The 17,186-nt window shown below is 38.5% G+C and overlaps 1 protein-coding gene and 1 non-coding gene across 4 annotated transcripts in view; one reads left to right on the top strand and one right to left on the bottom strand.

Moving 5' to 3' along the window:
* Nucleotides 1–17,186, bottom strand: part of ARHGAP19 (Rho GTPase activating protein 19) — a 66,899-nt gene that overhangs the window by 27,670 nt on the left and 22,043 nt on the right. For all 3 annotated transcript variants that reach the window (XR_005067194.1, XM_037050828.1, XM_037050829.1), the window contains exons 2-6: nt 11,775–12,040; nt 10,799–10,879; nt 9,123–9,332; nt 6,127–6,353; nt 4,045–4,131 (exon numbers count right to left, since the gene is read on the bottom strand). Coding sequence is in view for 2 of the 3 variants with exons in the window: in XM_037050828.1 (XP_036906723.1) it covers nt 4,045–4,131; nt 6,127–6,353; nt 9,123–9,332; nt 10,799–10,879; nt 11,775–12,040 (871 nt within the window). In the remaining variant the exon portion in view is untranslated. The remainder of the gene's footprint in view (nt 1–4,044; nt 4,132–6,126; nt 6,354–9,122; nt 9,333–10,798; nt 10,880–11,774; nt 12,041–17,186) is intronic.
* On the top strand, nt 7,648–7,754 carry LOC118990330 (U6 spliceosomal RNA). The gene has a single exon (XR_005067204.1). It is a non-coding gene; the product is annotated as a U6 spliceosomal RNA (small nuclear RNA).

Below are 17,186 nucleotides of genomic sequence, written 5' to 3'. Positions count from 1 at the left end.
ACCTAGTGGAAACTGAGGCTCCTTGGAGAAAATTACTGATTCTAGTCCCAGGGTAAAGCAAGAACAGAATGAGCGGGAGACACTTTTTTTTTAACTTTTTTTTTGATTGGTTGATTTTTAGAGAGAGGGAGAGAAAGAGAGAGACATTGATTTGTTGTCCCACTATTTATGCATTCATCGGTTGCTTCCTGTTCGTGCCCTGATGGGAGACTGAACCTACAACCTTGGCTTACCAGGACAACACTCTAACCAACTGAGCCACCCAGCCAAGTCAGCTGGGGACATTTTATGCTGGAGAGGAGACACTCGAAGAGTAATGGAGTCCGGTCAAAAAGACACAACAGGAACTAGCTGTCAAGGACAATCACTAGCCAAATTTGGGACAATCTGATTATCAAAATTAGCACTAATTTGACTAACACTTTGATAACTAAAAATACATGAGTCTATAGTGATATTCATAAAAAAGAGAATTAGACAGAAAAAAGGAAAACTATTGTCAAAGGAAGAAAGTCAGCTAATAAAGATCAAATAATAGAATGAGAAAAAACACTATTTTATAATTCCCAGTGTAATCATAGATTCCAGCAGGATTATCAATGGATTCTAAAAGTATTATATCATACAATCTCTCTGCAGGTTACTTACTGTACCAAAGGGGGGAAACTATGTATATTTATATTGTGATATGTGGCAGTTAGCAAATTAGCATCACTAAGAGTTAGGCAATCTGACATTCTGTGCCTTGTAATCTGAGGTAATAGGGTACAATATGATATACACAAACATCTTTGCCAAAATTGCTTAACTTGAATCTAACTTCAGTTTACAGGAACTATTGATTATAGAAGGGGACAGAAGAACAAGTTAAATGGCCTCAAGAAAATAGTAAGACTAATTTAGAATGTGGGCTATTCTATAACACAATTGGCCTGAATGCTTCAACACATCCACGACATGAAAAAGCATGATTGTTCCTGATTTTAAAAATGACATAATAATCAAAAGAAATTCATTAACCTCAATTAGCTTATGTTCAAAAAAGCAGCAGTAAAATATAATCTTAAGACAAATGAAGAAATTTGAATTTGTACTGAATATTAGCTGATAAGAAAGTCTTGTTGATTATCTTGGATGTGCAAATAAGACTGTGACTAACAGGAGGATATTCTCACTCTAAGGAGACGCAAGCATTCAGGGTACAATACAATGAGGTCTGCAACTTACTATCAGCAGTTCAACCACCAAAAAAAATGCATGAAAATATAGAGATAAAGCTGAACATCTGCTGAATCTGAGGGAGAGTTACATAAATGTTCACTGTTTTATTCTTGGTATGTCTCTCTACATTTGAAAAATTTCATATAAAGTTGTTTTAAAAAAGTCTTCTGACAGAGATTTTATCTACAATTTATTTTTTAACTTGAATACTATAAAACAAAGCTTAAGACTAAAAAAGAACTTCCTCCAAACAAGAATATGACAGAACCCACACCACCTATTCTATAAACTTTAAAAACAAACAGAAACAGCCCTGGATGCTGTGGCTCAGTGGATTGAGCACCAGCCTGGGAACCAACATGTCGCCAGTTCAATTCCCAGTCAGGGCACATGCCTGGATTGCGGGCTAGGTCCTTGGCTGGGGGCGGGCAAGAGGCAACTGATCAGTGTTTCTCTCCCTCTCTTTCTCCCTCCCTTCCCCCCTCTCTAAAAAATAAAAATCTTTTTTAAAAAGCTTTCTTTCTCTGGAGTGATCAACAAAGGCTCAAACAGTGCTCATAACAGCCTGGAAACAAAGATCAAGTAGCAAACAAGAATCAAAACTGCAAGGATGAGAAGCTGAAAGAGGGATCTATAGGACACAAGAAAAAAAAAAAAACAGTAAAAACACAGACTGAAAGACTCTAATCATGAGAATTTGTACCAAGCTAAAGAACATCTAAGAGACTGCTCTAGTTTTTTCTTAAAGTTTGTATGACCTGTACTCTCAAAATCTTCCACAGTGATTTGTTATCTTACATGGTTAAAAAAAGTGGGGGTGGGCTTTGCTAGTGTTAAGGACCTTGAAGTGGGAAGATTATCCTAGGTTATCAGAGTGGGTCCAATATGTAATTACATGGGTCCTTAAAAGCAGGGACCATTTCCCAGCAGTGGTCAGAGGAAATGTGACTAGGGAAGGATGGTCAGAGAAGTAAAACACTGGTGACCTTGAAGACGCAGGAAGGGGACAGTGAACCACAGAATATGGGCAACCTCTAGAAGGTAGAAAAAAGCAACTAAACGGAGTCTGTCCTGGAACATCCAGGAAAAAATACAGCCTTGCCAACACCTCGATTTTAGCCCAGTGAGGCTCATCTCAGACTTCTACAGGCTCATTAAGATAATAAATTTGCCATGGCTGGTGTGGCTCAGTGGACTGAGTGCCAGCCTGAGAATCGAAAGGTCACTGGTTAGGTTCTTAGTCAGGGCACATGCTTGGGTTGCAGGTCAGGTCCCCAGTTGCAGGCATGAGAGAGGCAGCCAATCAATGTTTCTTTCCCTCTCTTTCTCCCCCTTCCCCTCTCTCTAAAAATAAATAAATAAAATCTTTAAAAAAAATAAATTTGTGTCATTCTAAGTCGCTTAACAAAAATTCTTCATAATGAAGTACAAGTATACAGGTTCAGTTTTGAAAAATGAAGAGCTCTGGAGATGGATGGTGGTGATCACTGCACAGCAATGGGGATGCAATCTGTGAAAAGGGGGGTCTAGGACAGTGACCTCACAGGGTGATCTGATCATAAACTTCTGCCTGGGAAGGTCGTGGTGGGTGGTCACAACCAAGGCCTCTATCTTCTTTAGTAAGAGGTTTATAAGCAAGCCCTGCCTGTTGTTCTTGTGTCTCTAGGTCAGCACACCTCTGAAATACCAGAAGTAATGCCCCTTTGAAGACAGTATTAACCCTCAAGAAAGCACATAATCTCGCTAACTATCCCAAGATCCAATCCCTGCCTTGCTTTCTCCCCACCTCCACATGATCTTCCTTACATTCCCTCCTTAATTTCAAATGAACAAAAGAAGCTGCAAAACAGTCATTCTCTGGAGTATTTTGAGACCTTGCTCCTCAGCATATGTCATCAGTTTGGTTGAAACAAACTCTTATAAAAATTCTCCACAGGTTTGGATGCTACTTACATCGACAAATTAATGCCACTGAACACTGTTAAGAGGGTAAATTTTGTCATGGGTATTTTACCACAAAAAAAATTAAAGAAAAAACAAAAGAAACCAGACTGGATGATCTTAAAATTCTCAGTCTTTCCAGATAGCAAAAGATGCTAAAATTGAGAAATTCACTATCAGAAAAGTGAGCTCTAAAGGAAAGGCCAAGGATGTGACAGTGCAACCTTTACTTATAAAATCTTACAAACATTGAAAGGTCAGAATATTCAGTCACACAAAGGGGCCTTTCAAGAGAGTCAAGGTATGCCTCCCTGGTCCTCTCAATCAAACCAGAGGGTCCCTAGGAAGCTTAAAGGTATTGTCCCTCAGCCTTCGCAGCAAGAGATCAAGTACAGAAGGGTTTTTCTTCAAAAGATTTGTATACGTGGCTTTTGTCTAATGAAGTAAATCCTGCTGAAATCCACAGAAGACCCACACAGTTCTTGAGAAAATTATGTTGGCAGCCCAGCTACTTTGGACTAAAAGGGACAAAGTTCAAAATGAAAGGAGGCTGTCAGATCCTCCAAATTCTACTGGCAGGAAGCAGGCAGGATAAAACAACTCAGTTGCTAACACTTGCGGTTCCTGATGAAAAAGGAAGGATGGCCAGACTGCGAAGCCAATGACGGGGGGGGGGGGGGGGGGGGGCAGNGGGGGGGCAGAGCCCTAGCAGCCTTCAGGTACCTCGATATCCCCCCTACCTTGGTTGTTCCCTCCAGGTTTTGCTGTCTAATCTGCTCTTCTGACTGCCTTTCTTATCTGCTCATTTTTACAGCCCTCCCTAAGATCACACCCTGCTCCACCCTCCTGGTCTGTTACCACCCAATCCCACTCCGTACCTACCTTAAAAAGTTTCTGGGAGTGTTTAATCATAAAAGCCATTCCATTGTTTAACTTTGTGATATTCTCTTGAAGGTCATTTGCAGTGACCTGTGCAGAGAAAAACAAAAACAAAAAGGGGGATTAAGAATTGGCAGATACTCCATTTACTTACCAATAAGCTCATTCTTTTAAAGTCTTGAGATTTCCACCCGAATGACAAAATCTAGAGGAACCATGTATTTATGCACTGACCAGGAAACCCTTAAGAAACAATCTGCATTTCCTGATTCTGCTTGACAGTCAGACCTGCAAGCAGAGTTGCTAAAGATCTAGTCTGGGAAAAAGTCAGGAAGAACAGAATCTATACCAACCACCAAGGACACTGCCTCTTCAGAGAAACTGGAGTTTCTCCAAAGACAAGAGAACTGTCACTACTAGTTGATACCAAGAGTGTCACCTGTTTCTTAAAAGCACAGTCAAATGGTCAGTGATTCCCTTCTCCTGTTTCTCCTGCCTGTTTTAAGCACTTAAGCATCTCTACTATCCTAAAGCCCTCACCCTCAACATGTGTCTTTATTACTTAATTTTTGCTTTTAGTAAGATCTCTTATATACTTCTCCTTACAGGCACAGATTACTCACTCCTTTTCCGCAGCTTCAGTTAGCTGGTTCTAAAATCCTTAATATGCACAGGCATTGGTGTGTCCTTTCTTCTCCTCAGCCAACCATCCTCCCACCCTCATCCCTGCGCCCGCCCCAACCTTTCTCCGGGGAGAAGATCTTCCTGGCCAAGCACTTCGTATTACTTTTTTCACTAGTTACTTGTTAAGTAAAATGTACCTCATAACCCCTTCTTTACCTTCCTTTTCTCATTTCTTATATCCCCAAAGTATTTTATAAGTCAACTATATCCATCTATTTCTATCATCTCTCCAACCACCTTGTCAGGTAAGTGAGAAAGGTATTATTATGCCCAATATACAGAGGAGGAGGCTAAGCATAGAAAGGGTAAAGAATACAGGCCACAGCTGGTTTGCAGCTTCCAACTCAGGTCACCTGGCTCCCAATCCCATCATCCAGTAAAACCTGTACTATGAATGGTTAGGAATATGCGCCTATATACCTCTAGACCAAGAATCAGGTCAAAAGATCTTAGATAATTTATTTTTCATGTAAGTCTTTGAGAAGACCATGTTCTCAGTAATAAGAAGCACATTCGGGATAGTTAGGACAAAGCGGGATTGTTCTACATGTCATCTAAAAGCTTAGTGACATTATCCTGTAAGATTAAACAGCTCTATTTTTATTTATTTATTTTTTAGAGAGAGAAAGGAAAGGGGGTAGAGAAAGAGAAACGTTGATTTGTTGTTCCGCTTATTTATGCATTCATTGGTTGATTTCTGCATGTGCCCTGAGCAAGGATTGAACCCTCAACTTTGGTGTACTGGGACAACACTCTAAGCAAATAAGCTACCCAGTGAGGATCAAGCAGCTCTATTCTAAATTTATACCATGCAATCTTCAGGAATCAATTTGATTTCCCAAGATGGGTTTCATGTTAAGGAATTTATATTAACCAGTCAAAATGAGTATTCTTGTTTATTTAGTAGTGACAATTTTCCAGAGTTTCCACTAACAAATTGCCATTCAGGTTTGTCAAAGATTGATTTATAAGTGAGGTTAACAAGAAGTGGCTCCCTCAGGTTTGATGACTCTTTTTTTTTTTAATTTTTTTATTTAATTATTTTTCAAGTACAGTTTTCTGTCTATTACTCCCATCCCATCCCACCCCCCATCCTCCCCCCTCCCTCCCATTTCCACCCTTCTCAGTTGTTGTCCATGTATCCTTTATATATGTTCCTCTAAATCCCTCCCCTATTTCCCCTGAAATTCCCTCCCCTCTCCCCTCTGGTCAGTGTCAGCCTGTTCTCTATTTCAGTGTCTTTGGTTGATGACTCTTAAACGAACTAATAAAGTCAGTCTCTAAACTTGTTCAATGAAAGACTAGACCTTGGACTCTTGATGGCCTCACCAAAGAACACTCATAGAATAAGGCCCAGCCCAGGAAAGTCTCGCAATCTTTGCTCTTCCCCTGAACACTCACATTTTTTGGCCACAGGACATGGGGTGCAAACATAAGGGCTAGGTTATAGGCAGACATCTTATTCTTATCTTGTTTCTTTGCTGTCTGGTACAGGAGATCAAGCAGTAACTTCAGCAGGTTACGATTGGGTGGAGGGAGAATGAGGAAGAGCAACTGAAGAGCCTCAATTTGCCGCGCCTTATCTGGTACATTGGTCTTGTTTCCTTTGTCATCAAACTGCGTCAAATCTTGAGGACAAAAGAGATTATGACAAAGGAGGGATGAAATACAAGCCAGAAAAGGACAACACTGTCCCTACTATTCCCCTCCCCTCAACTCCAATCGAAAAGAGAAAAAAGAAAAAAATCCGGCATAAACAGAGATTATAGGGTAATATAACAACAAAATAAGGTCAATATGATTTAATTATAAAAAGAAAAAAATGGACGAAAGACTCCAAAGAAGATACAAACAGCCACTAAGTATACTCAGTATCATTAGCTATCAGGGAAATGTAAATCAAAACCAAAATGTGATACTACTTCATACCCACAAGTATGGCTATAATCAAAGAGACTGACAACAAGTTTTGACAAGAATGCTGAGAAAATTAAATCCTCCTACACTTTGCTGGGGAGACTATAACTTGGTACAACTACTCTGGAAAAAAATTCCTCAAAAAGCTAAACACAGTTACCATGTGACCCGGCAATTGCACTCCTAGGTGTACACCCAAGGGAAATAAAAATATGCCCACACCTACCTTTCAAAATTCCACCCCCTCCACGTTTCCTCACCCAGATACTTGTCGTCAAAGGGAATGTGAGAGTGACTCACGCCCTGATAGCAGGACAATCCAAATCCAGGCAGCTCCTCGGGGAGTCAGAATCACTGTTTCTCCCCAACAGACTACACAGGTTGTCAATGAAAACAGTCCCCTGGACCACTGAACTTTCAAAGGGCACAGATAACTATTTGGGTATAATTCATATCAACCTGAAATGATCGCAGCATGTTGTTTTAAGCTGTTGAACTGCAATAGTAGGTCCAGGTTTAGGAAAGACAGATTCTATTTCGAGAAACTGTTCCCCGTTAATATGAAATCGGAAATAAAAATCACTTCTAGTGATCAGCAAGGCATAGCAAGTATTACAAGTGTGCCACACCTCAATATGATCTCAAAGAACAGTGAGTCATGGGGTGATGACGGGGAGGGTTTCAAACACTGCCCTAAATTAACCCAATGGGAAAGCAAACAGAAAAAGCATTCTTCATGTTACCTTTGTAAAAAGAATTTATCAATATTTTCCATATCTTTTTCAAAGATTCAACAATTTTATTTCACTCCAAAATAACTGTAAAGTTACATAATGTCCTGCTAATATTTTTCTCAAGTATATCATCTGGATTATTACCGGTAGTGCTAAAAAAATCTAATCTTATTAGGTTTTAGAAATTCAAATTTGGTTTTCTTTTCGGTAGTAAAAATTATTGAAAAGAAAAAAATCTTATATTTACTTTTCTTAAAATTAGAAGCAAGAAGTGCTCGCTTCGGCAGCACACGTACTAAAATTAGAACGATACAGAGAAAATTAACATGGCTCCTGCGCAAGGGTGACACGCAAATCCGTGATGCGTTCCATGAAAAACAATCAGAAGTAAGAGGAAAGCGCTCATGGGCGGGGAAACCGTGGCAGCACAACAGCTGTGCAGCCGAAGAATGAACTCTCCGCCACACAGGCACACAGGAGGATGAGGAAACTAGGAGCTGGAAACAAAAAACATTCTCCAAGATACATTAAGTAAAACAAATAAATAAACATAATAACCTACCATCACATAAAAAGAGGGAAAAGGAATATATATAAGTATTTGTAAGTCTATAAACTATCTCTGGAAGGCTACATTAGCAATCATAGCATGGTTTGCCTCTGGGAAGAAAAACCAGGTGCTGGAGAATAAGGGTGGGAGAGAGTCTTTTCACTGTATACTCTTTTGAACACTCTGAACTTGAACCATGTGCGTGTATTGACTATTTAGAAAGCAAATAACATTTCTGAAAAAACAAACTTCAAGGAGGATATATCGTAATGGAAAAAATACAATAATAAATAAAATAAAAAACAAACTTCCTTGGGATAGTGATCACGATATAATATGCAGATGATGTATAATAGAATTGTACATCTGAAACCTATGTAATTGCATCAACCAATGTCACCCCAATAAATTCAATTTTTAAAAAATCCTAGGGAAAAGAAAATAAAACTTCCAAGAGTAGAGACGATCTCAATCGAGGCAGGACAATACATAGCAAAAGCCTCAAACTAAGGGATACATACCAAACCTATAACCATCTTGGTAATATGAATTGATCCAATGAAAGGATACATTTATTAAGCAGCTAAATATTCAAAGCACTATACTAGGATCTCTGAGGAATAAAAAATAAATAAAACTCAGATTTTATCTCCAAAGAAACTAATTTTGTCCTGGCTGGCATGGCTCAGTGGATTGAGTGCTGACCTACAAACCAAAAGGTCACTGGTTCAATTTGTAGTCTGGGTTACAGCCCAAGTCTCCAGTTGGTGGCGTGCAAGAGGCAACAGACTGATATATCTCTCACACATCAAAGTTTCTCTCCCTCTCTTTCTCCCTCCCTTCCCATCTCTCTAAAAATAAATAAATAAAATCTTTTTTTAAAAAGCTAATTTAGCAAGAAAAGCATTTGATTAAATCAAACTTAGCTGGCCAATACTTCTGAGTACCCAGAGAAGTCCAAAAACACCATGAATTTCAACCAATATTAGCAGAAGTATTTTTTTCTTATTTTGTTTTGTTGTTTCTTTCTTTTCCTTTTTTTTGGGGGGGTCTAGATGTGGGTTACTAGTTGTGGTTTGGGGTTTGTTTAGGTTTTTTGGTATTGCTATGGGTTCCAAACACAGAAAATTCCAAAGAATTTTACTAAATTGAAGAAAGTAATGTATTGACATCTTCATCTTATCTCTCATACTCACCAGCAATTTTGAGATGCGCATGGAAATGTCTATGTGTCAGCAAGGGCTCAGGTAACTCTCCTAGAAACATCTTCAGCAAGGTGGCAATGTCATTTGAGTGAAACTCCCCTGATTCCAAGTCAATATCAGTTCCATTATTGAGAGCATCCCTTAAAATCTGCTGTCGAACACTATTCCCTGGCACTCGAAACAAACCCTCTACCCGCAAGTCTGTTTAGCATGAGAGAAAACAGGGGACATGCAAAAAGGAAGCAAAAAGAGAAAGTATGATTAAAATAAGTCATCTAAAAGGCTACTTTACACTTGAAAGTCCACGGAGAAGGTTTTTGCCCATTTCTCCAGAGTAGTTTAGAACCCATTCACCCCAAAGGAGACATCCTGAACACCCCTGAGCACTTGGAGATCTCCCGGACTGAGCTGGTCCACCCAGGAGTCATTCAACATCCTGGGGCATATCTGGAGATCGACTTTAACCTAAACAAGAGAAATGAGCTTGAAAAATAAATGGGAAGAAAAGACAACTCTCCCTGGAGGCCCCTTTCCTTTGCCATCCAAGACTTTGTTTGAAGGGGCTGAGTTCATATGTGGAGGTTTGTTGCTGCTACAGTTTCCCAGCCTAAAATAAATCTAGAGTCTCCGTTTCCTCTGGAACTGGAACTCTAACCTGTCAGATCACCTTTGTCGAAGATTCCTGGAACCTTCACACTATCCCAACTAAACTATGCTTCCCTCCCAACCAGGTTCTAAGCTAATGTCAAAGGATAAAAAAGATAAAATGTATAGTTTTGGTTTGCTCTGAAAGAAGCATGCAAGTTCATGTTTCCAGCTTGGGTATGTATTTATCTTCATAGAACACCCTAACCGAGAGAACCAAGTTCAAACCCCTAAAGGGCCAGGCAGGTAACAGTACACGAAGGAGCAGGAACCACCACAAATGGAGAGCACACACCTGTGCTCCAGCTGACGGTGAAGTGGCAGCAGGGCCCGAGGATGTCAGACCTTCCTGTCACCCCCCAAAAATTAAAAACCTGGATTTCCCCCATGTTAAAACACTGGTAACTAATTTTATTTTTAATTTAACCCTTTGCCAGCCAAACAATACACGAATGTCGATGACAAGCCCTCAGGCTGCCAGTTGCAACCTCTGCTCTAGCTCCTAGCGGTGCCCCACAGAGAATAAGCCATTTATTGATAAATGTTGTTGCATTTATCACATAATGCCACAGATTTCACATACGCTCAGCTGTGCCAAGCACTTAGACCAGTGACGTAAGCAGCATGACTACTAAAATAGAAAATGGGAATTAAGTGAAAAGGGTATTTTGGTCATAGAATTCTAAAAAGGAAAGTGTCTTGGGTGATAAATCATGCTTCCCTGAGTCAATGTTACAATTCCCTAGAGACAATGTATTTTTCCAAAAATAGGTCTCTCTGAGTCAAGGGGAAGATGTGACTTCATAAACCCTATCTAATTTATATACGCCACTGAGAATAAAAACAAATCAATACAAGACATGAAATTTAAAAGAGAAGAGAAACATGCTACCTGAAAGTATCACTGATCAGTGCCTTTGTAGACACTTAATCGGCACACACTAACTCAAGGACGTCAGCTCTCAGTAGAAAGCTGACAATTCTTCATTAACAAAGAACAACAAGATTTCAAGTAGTCTTACTTTTGTGTAGATATTCAATTAACTGGTATATCTGGGCAATGCCTTCCTCTGTCAGTGGGGATCCAAATATTACTCCTTTTTCTAAAAAAAAACAAAAAACAAATACGATAGGACAGGACCATATTTTCCACAAACAGTACACAATCGGCATACTGAAAACCGCTCAAGCATCCTACATCACAGTTCAGCAAACACTTTCACAAGGTCAATTGACAAAAACCTCAGAGCTGGAAGCACACCAGAACATGCAATCAAAATAACTCTTAACTCTGCAAGTTTAATGTTAGACTGCAGGTTCCTTGAAGGCAAAGACCATCTTCTTATTTAAGTAACAATACCTGAAATGTTGATATTTAATTTAAAAACAAACAGATAATACCACCTCGGAGTCCTAATTGTCAAAGCATAACAGATTATCCACTGCAGTTGGTACAGGGTCTGATCTGTTATCATGTTTAAACTTTTTGCTACCTTAATAATTTCCTTATAGTTAATAAAATAAAATAATACCTCTTTACTATCAAAAGCAGCACTACAAATTATTTTCTGAGAAGGCTTTTTTTGGGTAATTCATAGGTATTTGCTTCTTTAAAGCATTTCATGGAATGAAAATGTTTGGAAACTAACAATTGCAGTAAAAAAAGGAAAAAAAAGTTCAAATTGTCTTTACTGTACCTCTAGCTGTATAATTTGTTTTCTTAAATATTATTTTAGTATAGTATTAATAGGGCATGAAAATCAAGGTACCCCTGATAAATATGCAAACTAATATGTCATCTCTTGAGGACCAATATATATTTGCTTCAGTTTATCTAAACTATTTTTACAATTTTTATTGTTTCACTACTTAAGAAAATGAAAAAAGGGACTGATTTTGCTTTATGGTATTATCAACTCCTCAAGGAACATGCAGATGTGAAGAGTGATGCCCAGGAAGCCACCGAGACAGGTGCACCCTTCCCAGACACTCTCTTACCCTTTCGCTTGAGAGACATCAGAGACCGGAAGAAGCCTGTCGCCACACCGGCCCCACCGGGCAACTTCAGGTCCACTTCTCCCATCAGCTGAGCCAGCTCGGTTCCAGGCAAATCAATGAGCCTTGTGATATTGCTGACCACCAGCTCAGTGAACACCTCAGGTTTCTCGTGCCGGAGTTTTTCCACAAAAAAGTCAGGGTTGAAGATGATGGGCTGGCCTCGAAGGGAAGAGTCATTGCAGATAACAAAACTGCAGATGGCATCACTGAAAAACGTGAAACAGAAGAAGCTGGGGGGGATCGTTTTTATGTCCTTCTCATGCCCTCTCAACCACATAATTATTCACTCTTTCTGAGGGTTAATCTACACATTGGCCTTTTGGGAAACCTTATTCTTAATCTGTTCACTGCACAAAAGAAGACAGCTTGGACTAGTTGCTGTTCAAGTTATTCCCACCTAGATTCTCAGAAACTGAGTTTAAAGAAAAGACACCAGATAGATAGCCTGTTATATGACCTGAATTTGCCTCCTAATTTCAGGGATACAATGTAGGAAGACACAGACCCCTACAGCCTCCCAAATCTAATGACATACTAGAATTGGTTGTCACGTAGATGTTTCCTCAATAAAACAGTGACACCCTGAATTATTACTTGTAAAGCATCAGACCTGCAGCTGTTCCCCTAACACGGCAATGGGTAATCATCTGACGAGGGCCTCCTTGGGACTACAGCCCGTACTAGACAGCATCCCCATGCAGTGACCAACTGCTGCCAGCACCGTGCTCAGGCCAGTCTCAAACACCACGGGAGCCGCGTGCCAGTAAACAGAATGCTATTTAAGAACTAAAATTAAATTTAAATAGTGTCACAGGCATTTTAAAGACAGTTACCCATAGGGTTCTTGGGTTCCTGGGTCCCTACACAGGAAGGCATTTCTTTATAATTAGCTCCCTTTAATTAAGCCAGGCACTCTTGAATTCCGTTTCTCATAACCAAAAAGCCTTCACTAGAATGTAAGGCATAGTACATAAAATAGATACTAATTCAGCCTTGCCCAGGTCCAGAAATAGGTTTTATTAAAAAATCCTTCCATCCTGAATGCCTCTGTCCCATCACCAAAGTGCAACCTTTTCTCAGACAGAGTCTTCTCCCTAAGGCACTTGAAAAAGTCTGGAGTATTTTGCTTCTAACTTCACTCTCCTATCACTGAATAAAAATATTCAGCAGATATGTTCTGTTGGCCCCTGATCTTCGCTGGTATTCCACTCCTCCATTATTTGGGTTGTACTCCTGGCAAAGCTCCTTTGACTCTCAGAAATAATTCTCTCCCTATTCTTTGTTTCCTAATGCCTAGCTTTTACTTTTAATATGTTACATATAAGAACTGTGTTATTCCATCTCTTTTAGCAGACCCATCATTGCCTGTTTGTACCCATTACCAATTATCTCTAATGGCTTGTTCTACTTCTTATTATATAAACAGTAATCTATTATATAACCGATGAGTAGCTATAACACAAGCCCAAAAGGACAAGTAATCACATCTGTCAAGCAAGGTCGAAATTCACCTGACTCATACGAACATTTCCACAATAAAAACAACCACAACTTAAAAGCCTTCCATTCCACAACGCCTAGGCACCAAAGCACTGTTCCAGGGAAAATGACTCCTCTAAATAATAAACATAACTAATCTATAACACTTTGCCAACACTGTGCGGATAATTTTTAATGGTATAATGAAAACAAAGCACAGGTAAACTTCAAAGTTCAGCTCTACTTCCTTGAAAAATTATTACATAATTTTAATCAACAACCCAAATCTTCAGTTGGTAGTCACTATATTCCTTTTCTCTAAAATACATAATAAGAATTGACATAAAAATTAAAAATTATGAATGTGTTTTCAAGCCAAAAAGTCATTAAAGAAAGAAAACTTAAAATGCCTGTCTCCTCAACCTTTTTACACACTAAGGTAGGTTATTTTTCCTGTATCAATTTAAAGATGCCAATGATCATAATATAAGCCAATTAAAATCAAAAGCTACTTTATCCTAAACTGTTCACAATGTCAGTTTATTTCAGTCAAAAAACAAAAGTCAACATGAAACTATTGTTCATAATCACTAGGAATGAAAAATTACTACTCCACAGAGAGAGCCAGAAAATCATGAAATGTGTCAGCACTGAAGAGTCTTACAGTTCATCAGTTTAAACTATCATTTTACAGATTTTCCATCCTTTTTAATTCTGAAAAACAGATTTCAGATCAAATAATTCTAACATACAAGTGTATATAAATAGCATCCATTGTGTCCCTAAAATATAAACACACACTCACATGGAACCTCCAGATCTTTATTATCATCCCGAGCAAGATTCAGTTAAGAGTCTAAAACCTGTATCACAGTCGACCCCATGGCACTAAACTGGATCAAATACACCAGCAAGAGAGGAGCTAGAAGACAGCTAGGAGAACAAAGTCCCAACTACATTGTTTCTCAAAAGACTCCTTCCTACCTGACCACTGCCCCCAAGTCCACTCCCTCCTAAGTAGGTAGAACAGGTAAAAAAACGAGTAAGTTCAAGGTTGCCCCTACCTATTCACAAAAAACACAAGAAAAAGATACCTTGGGAGTCCTAACACACAAGTAACAAGCAAGCTCAGTTTCCTTTCCCCTTCTGCTTTTTCTCCCCTTCCTTCCCATGATCATTCACTCTCATTTTGCCACACTTTAATTTCTTTAACTTAGTTTTTTTCCCTTCTTCCTCACTTTTTCTGACTAGAGCATCTGGCAAGGTAAGATGTAAGAGAGAGAAACTGTTAAAAAAAGAAGTAAAATGGAAGATGAGAGATGGAAAAGACAGGCATTAGTGGACTATGTTTTTAAATTATCCCCATATCACAAAGACTGCTAACCCCTACCACAAAATATAGGATCCCACAATTTATAAAGCAGAGAATATCCAAAAGCATAGCTAAGAAGTTAAGAGATTTCAAGGAATAAAGAAAAAATACTATATTTAAGCAAATACAACTTCCTACTCTGCCGTATCTTATTTTAAAACAAACTCTAAGTTTGTTCAAGTTCAAGAAAAATAAATTTCTTACATAAGAGTTGAAAGCTTCGGATGAGGCATTGGTAAATGGAAGAGACAAGGAAAAAGCTTTCTCCTTGTTTGTTGTGACAAAGGAACCCTCCTTTCCCTGCCCACTAGAGCCTACACAAATTCCAGGCATGTTACAGGACACAAGGGCACATTATGGGGCCTGAAAGGCAGTACTTATTCGGACTCTAAGCACTCATCTGCAAAAAGGAACAAAAAAGAAATTAAAAACTGGACCAGTTCACTGTATTTGCCAACACAGATGAAATTCAACAGTAGTCTCCCATCACACTGGAAGTTGTATTAGGTGAAACAATCACGTAATGCAGGAATATAAGGACAAGTAGTTTTATAAAACGGAAGGAAGGTGATCCCTACCTCACATCATACACAAAAAAATAAATCCCAGGCAGAAACAAGATCTAAATACAGAAAGCCAATTTAAAAAGTTTAAAAAGAGCATAGAAGAATAAATTAATGAAGCAGAGGAAAGGTTTCTTAAACAAGATAAAGAGTACAATCCACAAATAAAAGACTGATACACTGAACTACATTAAAATTTAAAATTTCTACGAGCAAGTGACATTTTAAACAAAGTTCTTAAAAAAATGAAGTCACATGCCTCTGGAGAGAGGAACTGCATGAAAGCCGTGGGAGAGACACTTTGTATGTATGCTCTTCTGTACTTTCTGGATTTTTGATTCATGTGAATATATCTATTCATAATAAATAAAAAGCTAATTTCAAACTTTAAAAGTAATAATAAAAGATAGCCATAAACTGGGAAAAAGTTGTTTTACATTTAAAAGGATTAGTATCCAGAATTAATCAGTATGCCTAAAATTTACTTTAAATATATACTCAACTCTCCAACTGGCTTTATCCAAATACCATATGATCTCACTTACATGCGGAATCTAATGAACAAAATAAACTGATGAACAAAATAGAAACAGAAACCTGGATACATGGAACAGACTGACAGCTGTCAGAGGGAAGGGGGGGCGGGGTGGGGTAGAAGTGGACAAAGGGGGGATATCCATAATAGTGTCAACAATAAAAATAAAGTAAAAATAAAGTTTAAAAAATGATAATAATTTAGAGAAATTTTGACCATTCTTTTTTCTTTCTGTCTTCTCTTCCTTTTTTGAGGAAATCCAATTGTTCCATAGGTAACTGAGGTTCTGTTTATTTATTTTCCAACTTTTTCCCCTATTTTAGTTTGCATTTCCTTTGCTATGTCTTCAAGTACATTAATCTCTTTTCTTTTTTTTAGATTTTATTTATTTTTAGAGAGGGGAAGGGAGAAAGAGAGGGAGAGAAACATCAGTGTGTGGTAGCCTCTCACATGCCCCCTACTGGGAACCTGGCCCACAACCCAGGCATGTGCCCTGACTGAGAATCAAACCAGCGACCCTTTGGTTAGCAGGCCAGCGCTCAAACCACTGAGCCACACCAGCCAGGGCAAGTTCATTAATTTTTTATTGTCCAGTCTCTAGTCTGCTATTAAGTCCATCCACTTAATTTTTCCTCTCAGATATTATATTTGTCAACTCTAATAATTACATGTTTTCCTAAATCATAAATCTTTTTGTCATTATGTTGTTTTTATTTAAATGTTTGATCAAATTGGCTAATGAAACCATGTAGAAATAGATATTTCTTTGCGAGAAGTTTTTTAATTATATATTCAACTGATTATGTGCATCGGCTATTCATATTTTCTATTTCTTGTATTAATTTTGGTAAGTTGTGTATTTCTAGGAAAATGTCTATTTCATATAAATTTTCAAACTTTATCGACATAAGCTTATCTATAATATCCCTGCAGGAACTTTTTAATGTGTCTGGGTTCCACGGGATATCCTCCTCCCTGTTCCTGATATTGATCATTTATGGTTTCTCTTTTTCAATGTATGAATCTGATTAAAGGTTTATCAATTTTATTAGCTTTGTCAAGGTCTTGTTGAATCCCTCTATTATGTTTGTTACTTATTTCATTCATTTCTGCTCTTTTTTACTTCCTTCTTTCTACTTTCTTTGCTGGATTCAAGATAGAAGCGGCACTGCCGATCAGTGGGAAATGGATGACCAGATGGGAGAAGAAACATGACAACCCACACCTATCTCACACTGTACACAGAGATCAGTTCCCATGGTGGTAGGTCTAAAGGTTAATAGCAAAACGATAAACCTACTAGAAGGTAATATACAAACATATTCTTAAACGTAAGGTGGGTAAATCATTTTTTTTAAATATTAATCATGCCCTGGCTGGTGTAGCTCAGTGGATTGAGCGCA

The sequence above is a fragment of the Sturnira hondurensis genome, unplaced genomic scaffold (genome assembly GCF_014824575.4).
Source record: "Sturnira hondurensis isolate 20B ecotype Veracruz unplaced genomic scaffold, ASM1482457v3 Scaffold0006849, whole genome shotgun sequence".
Lineage (NCBI taxonomy): Eukaryota > Metazoa > Chordata > Mammalia > Chiroptera > Phyllostomidae > Sturnira > Sturnira hondurensis.
The sequence above is the reverse complement of the archived record's forward strand: the minus strand, read 5'-3'. Positions and strand labels throughout refer to the sequence as shown.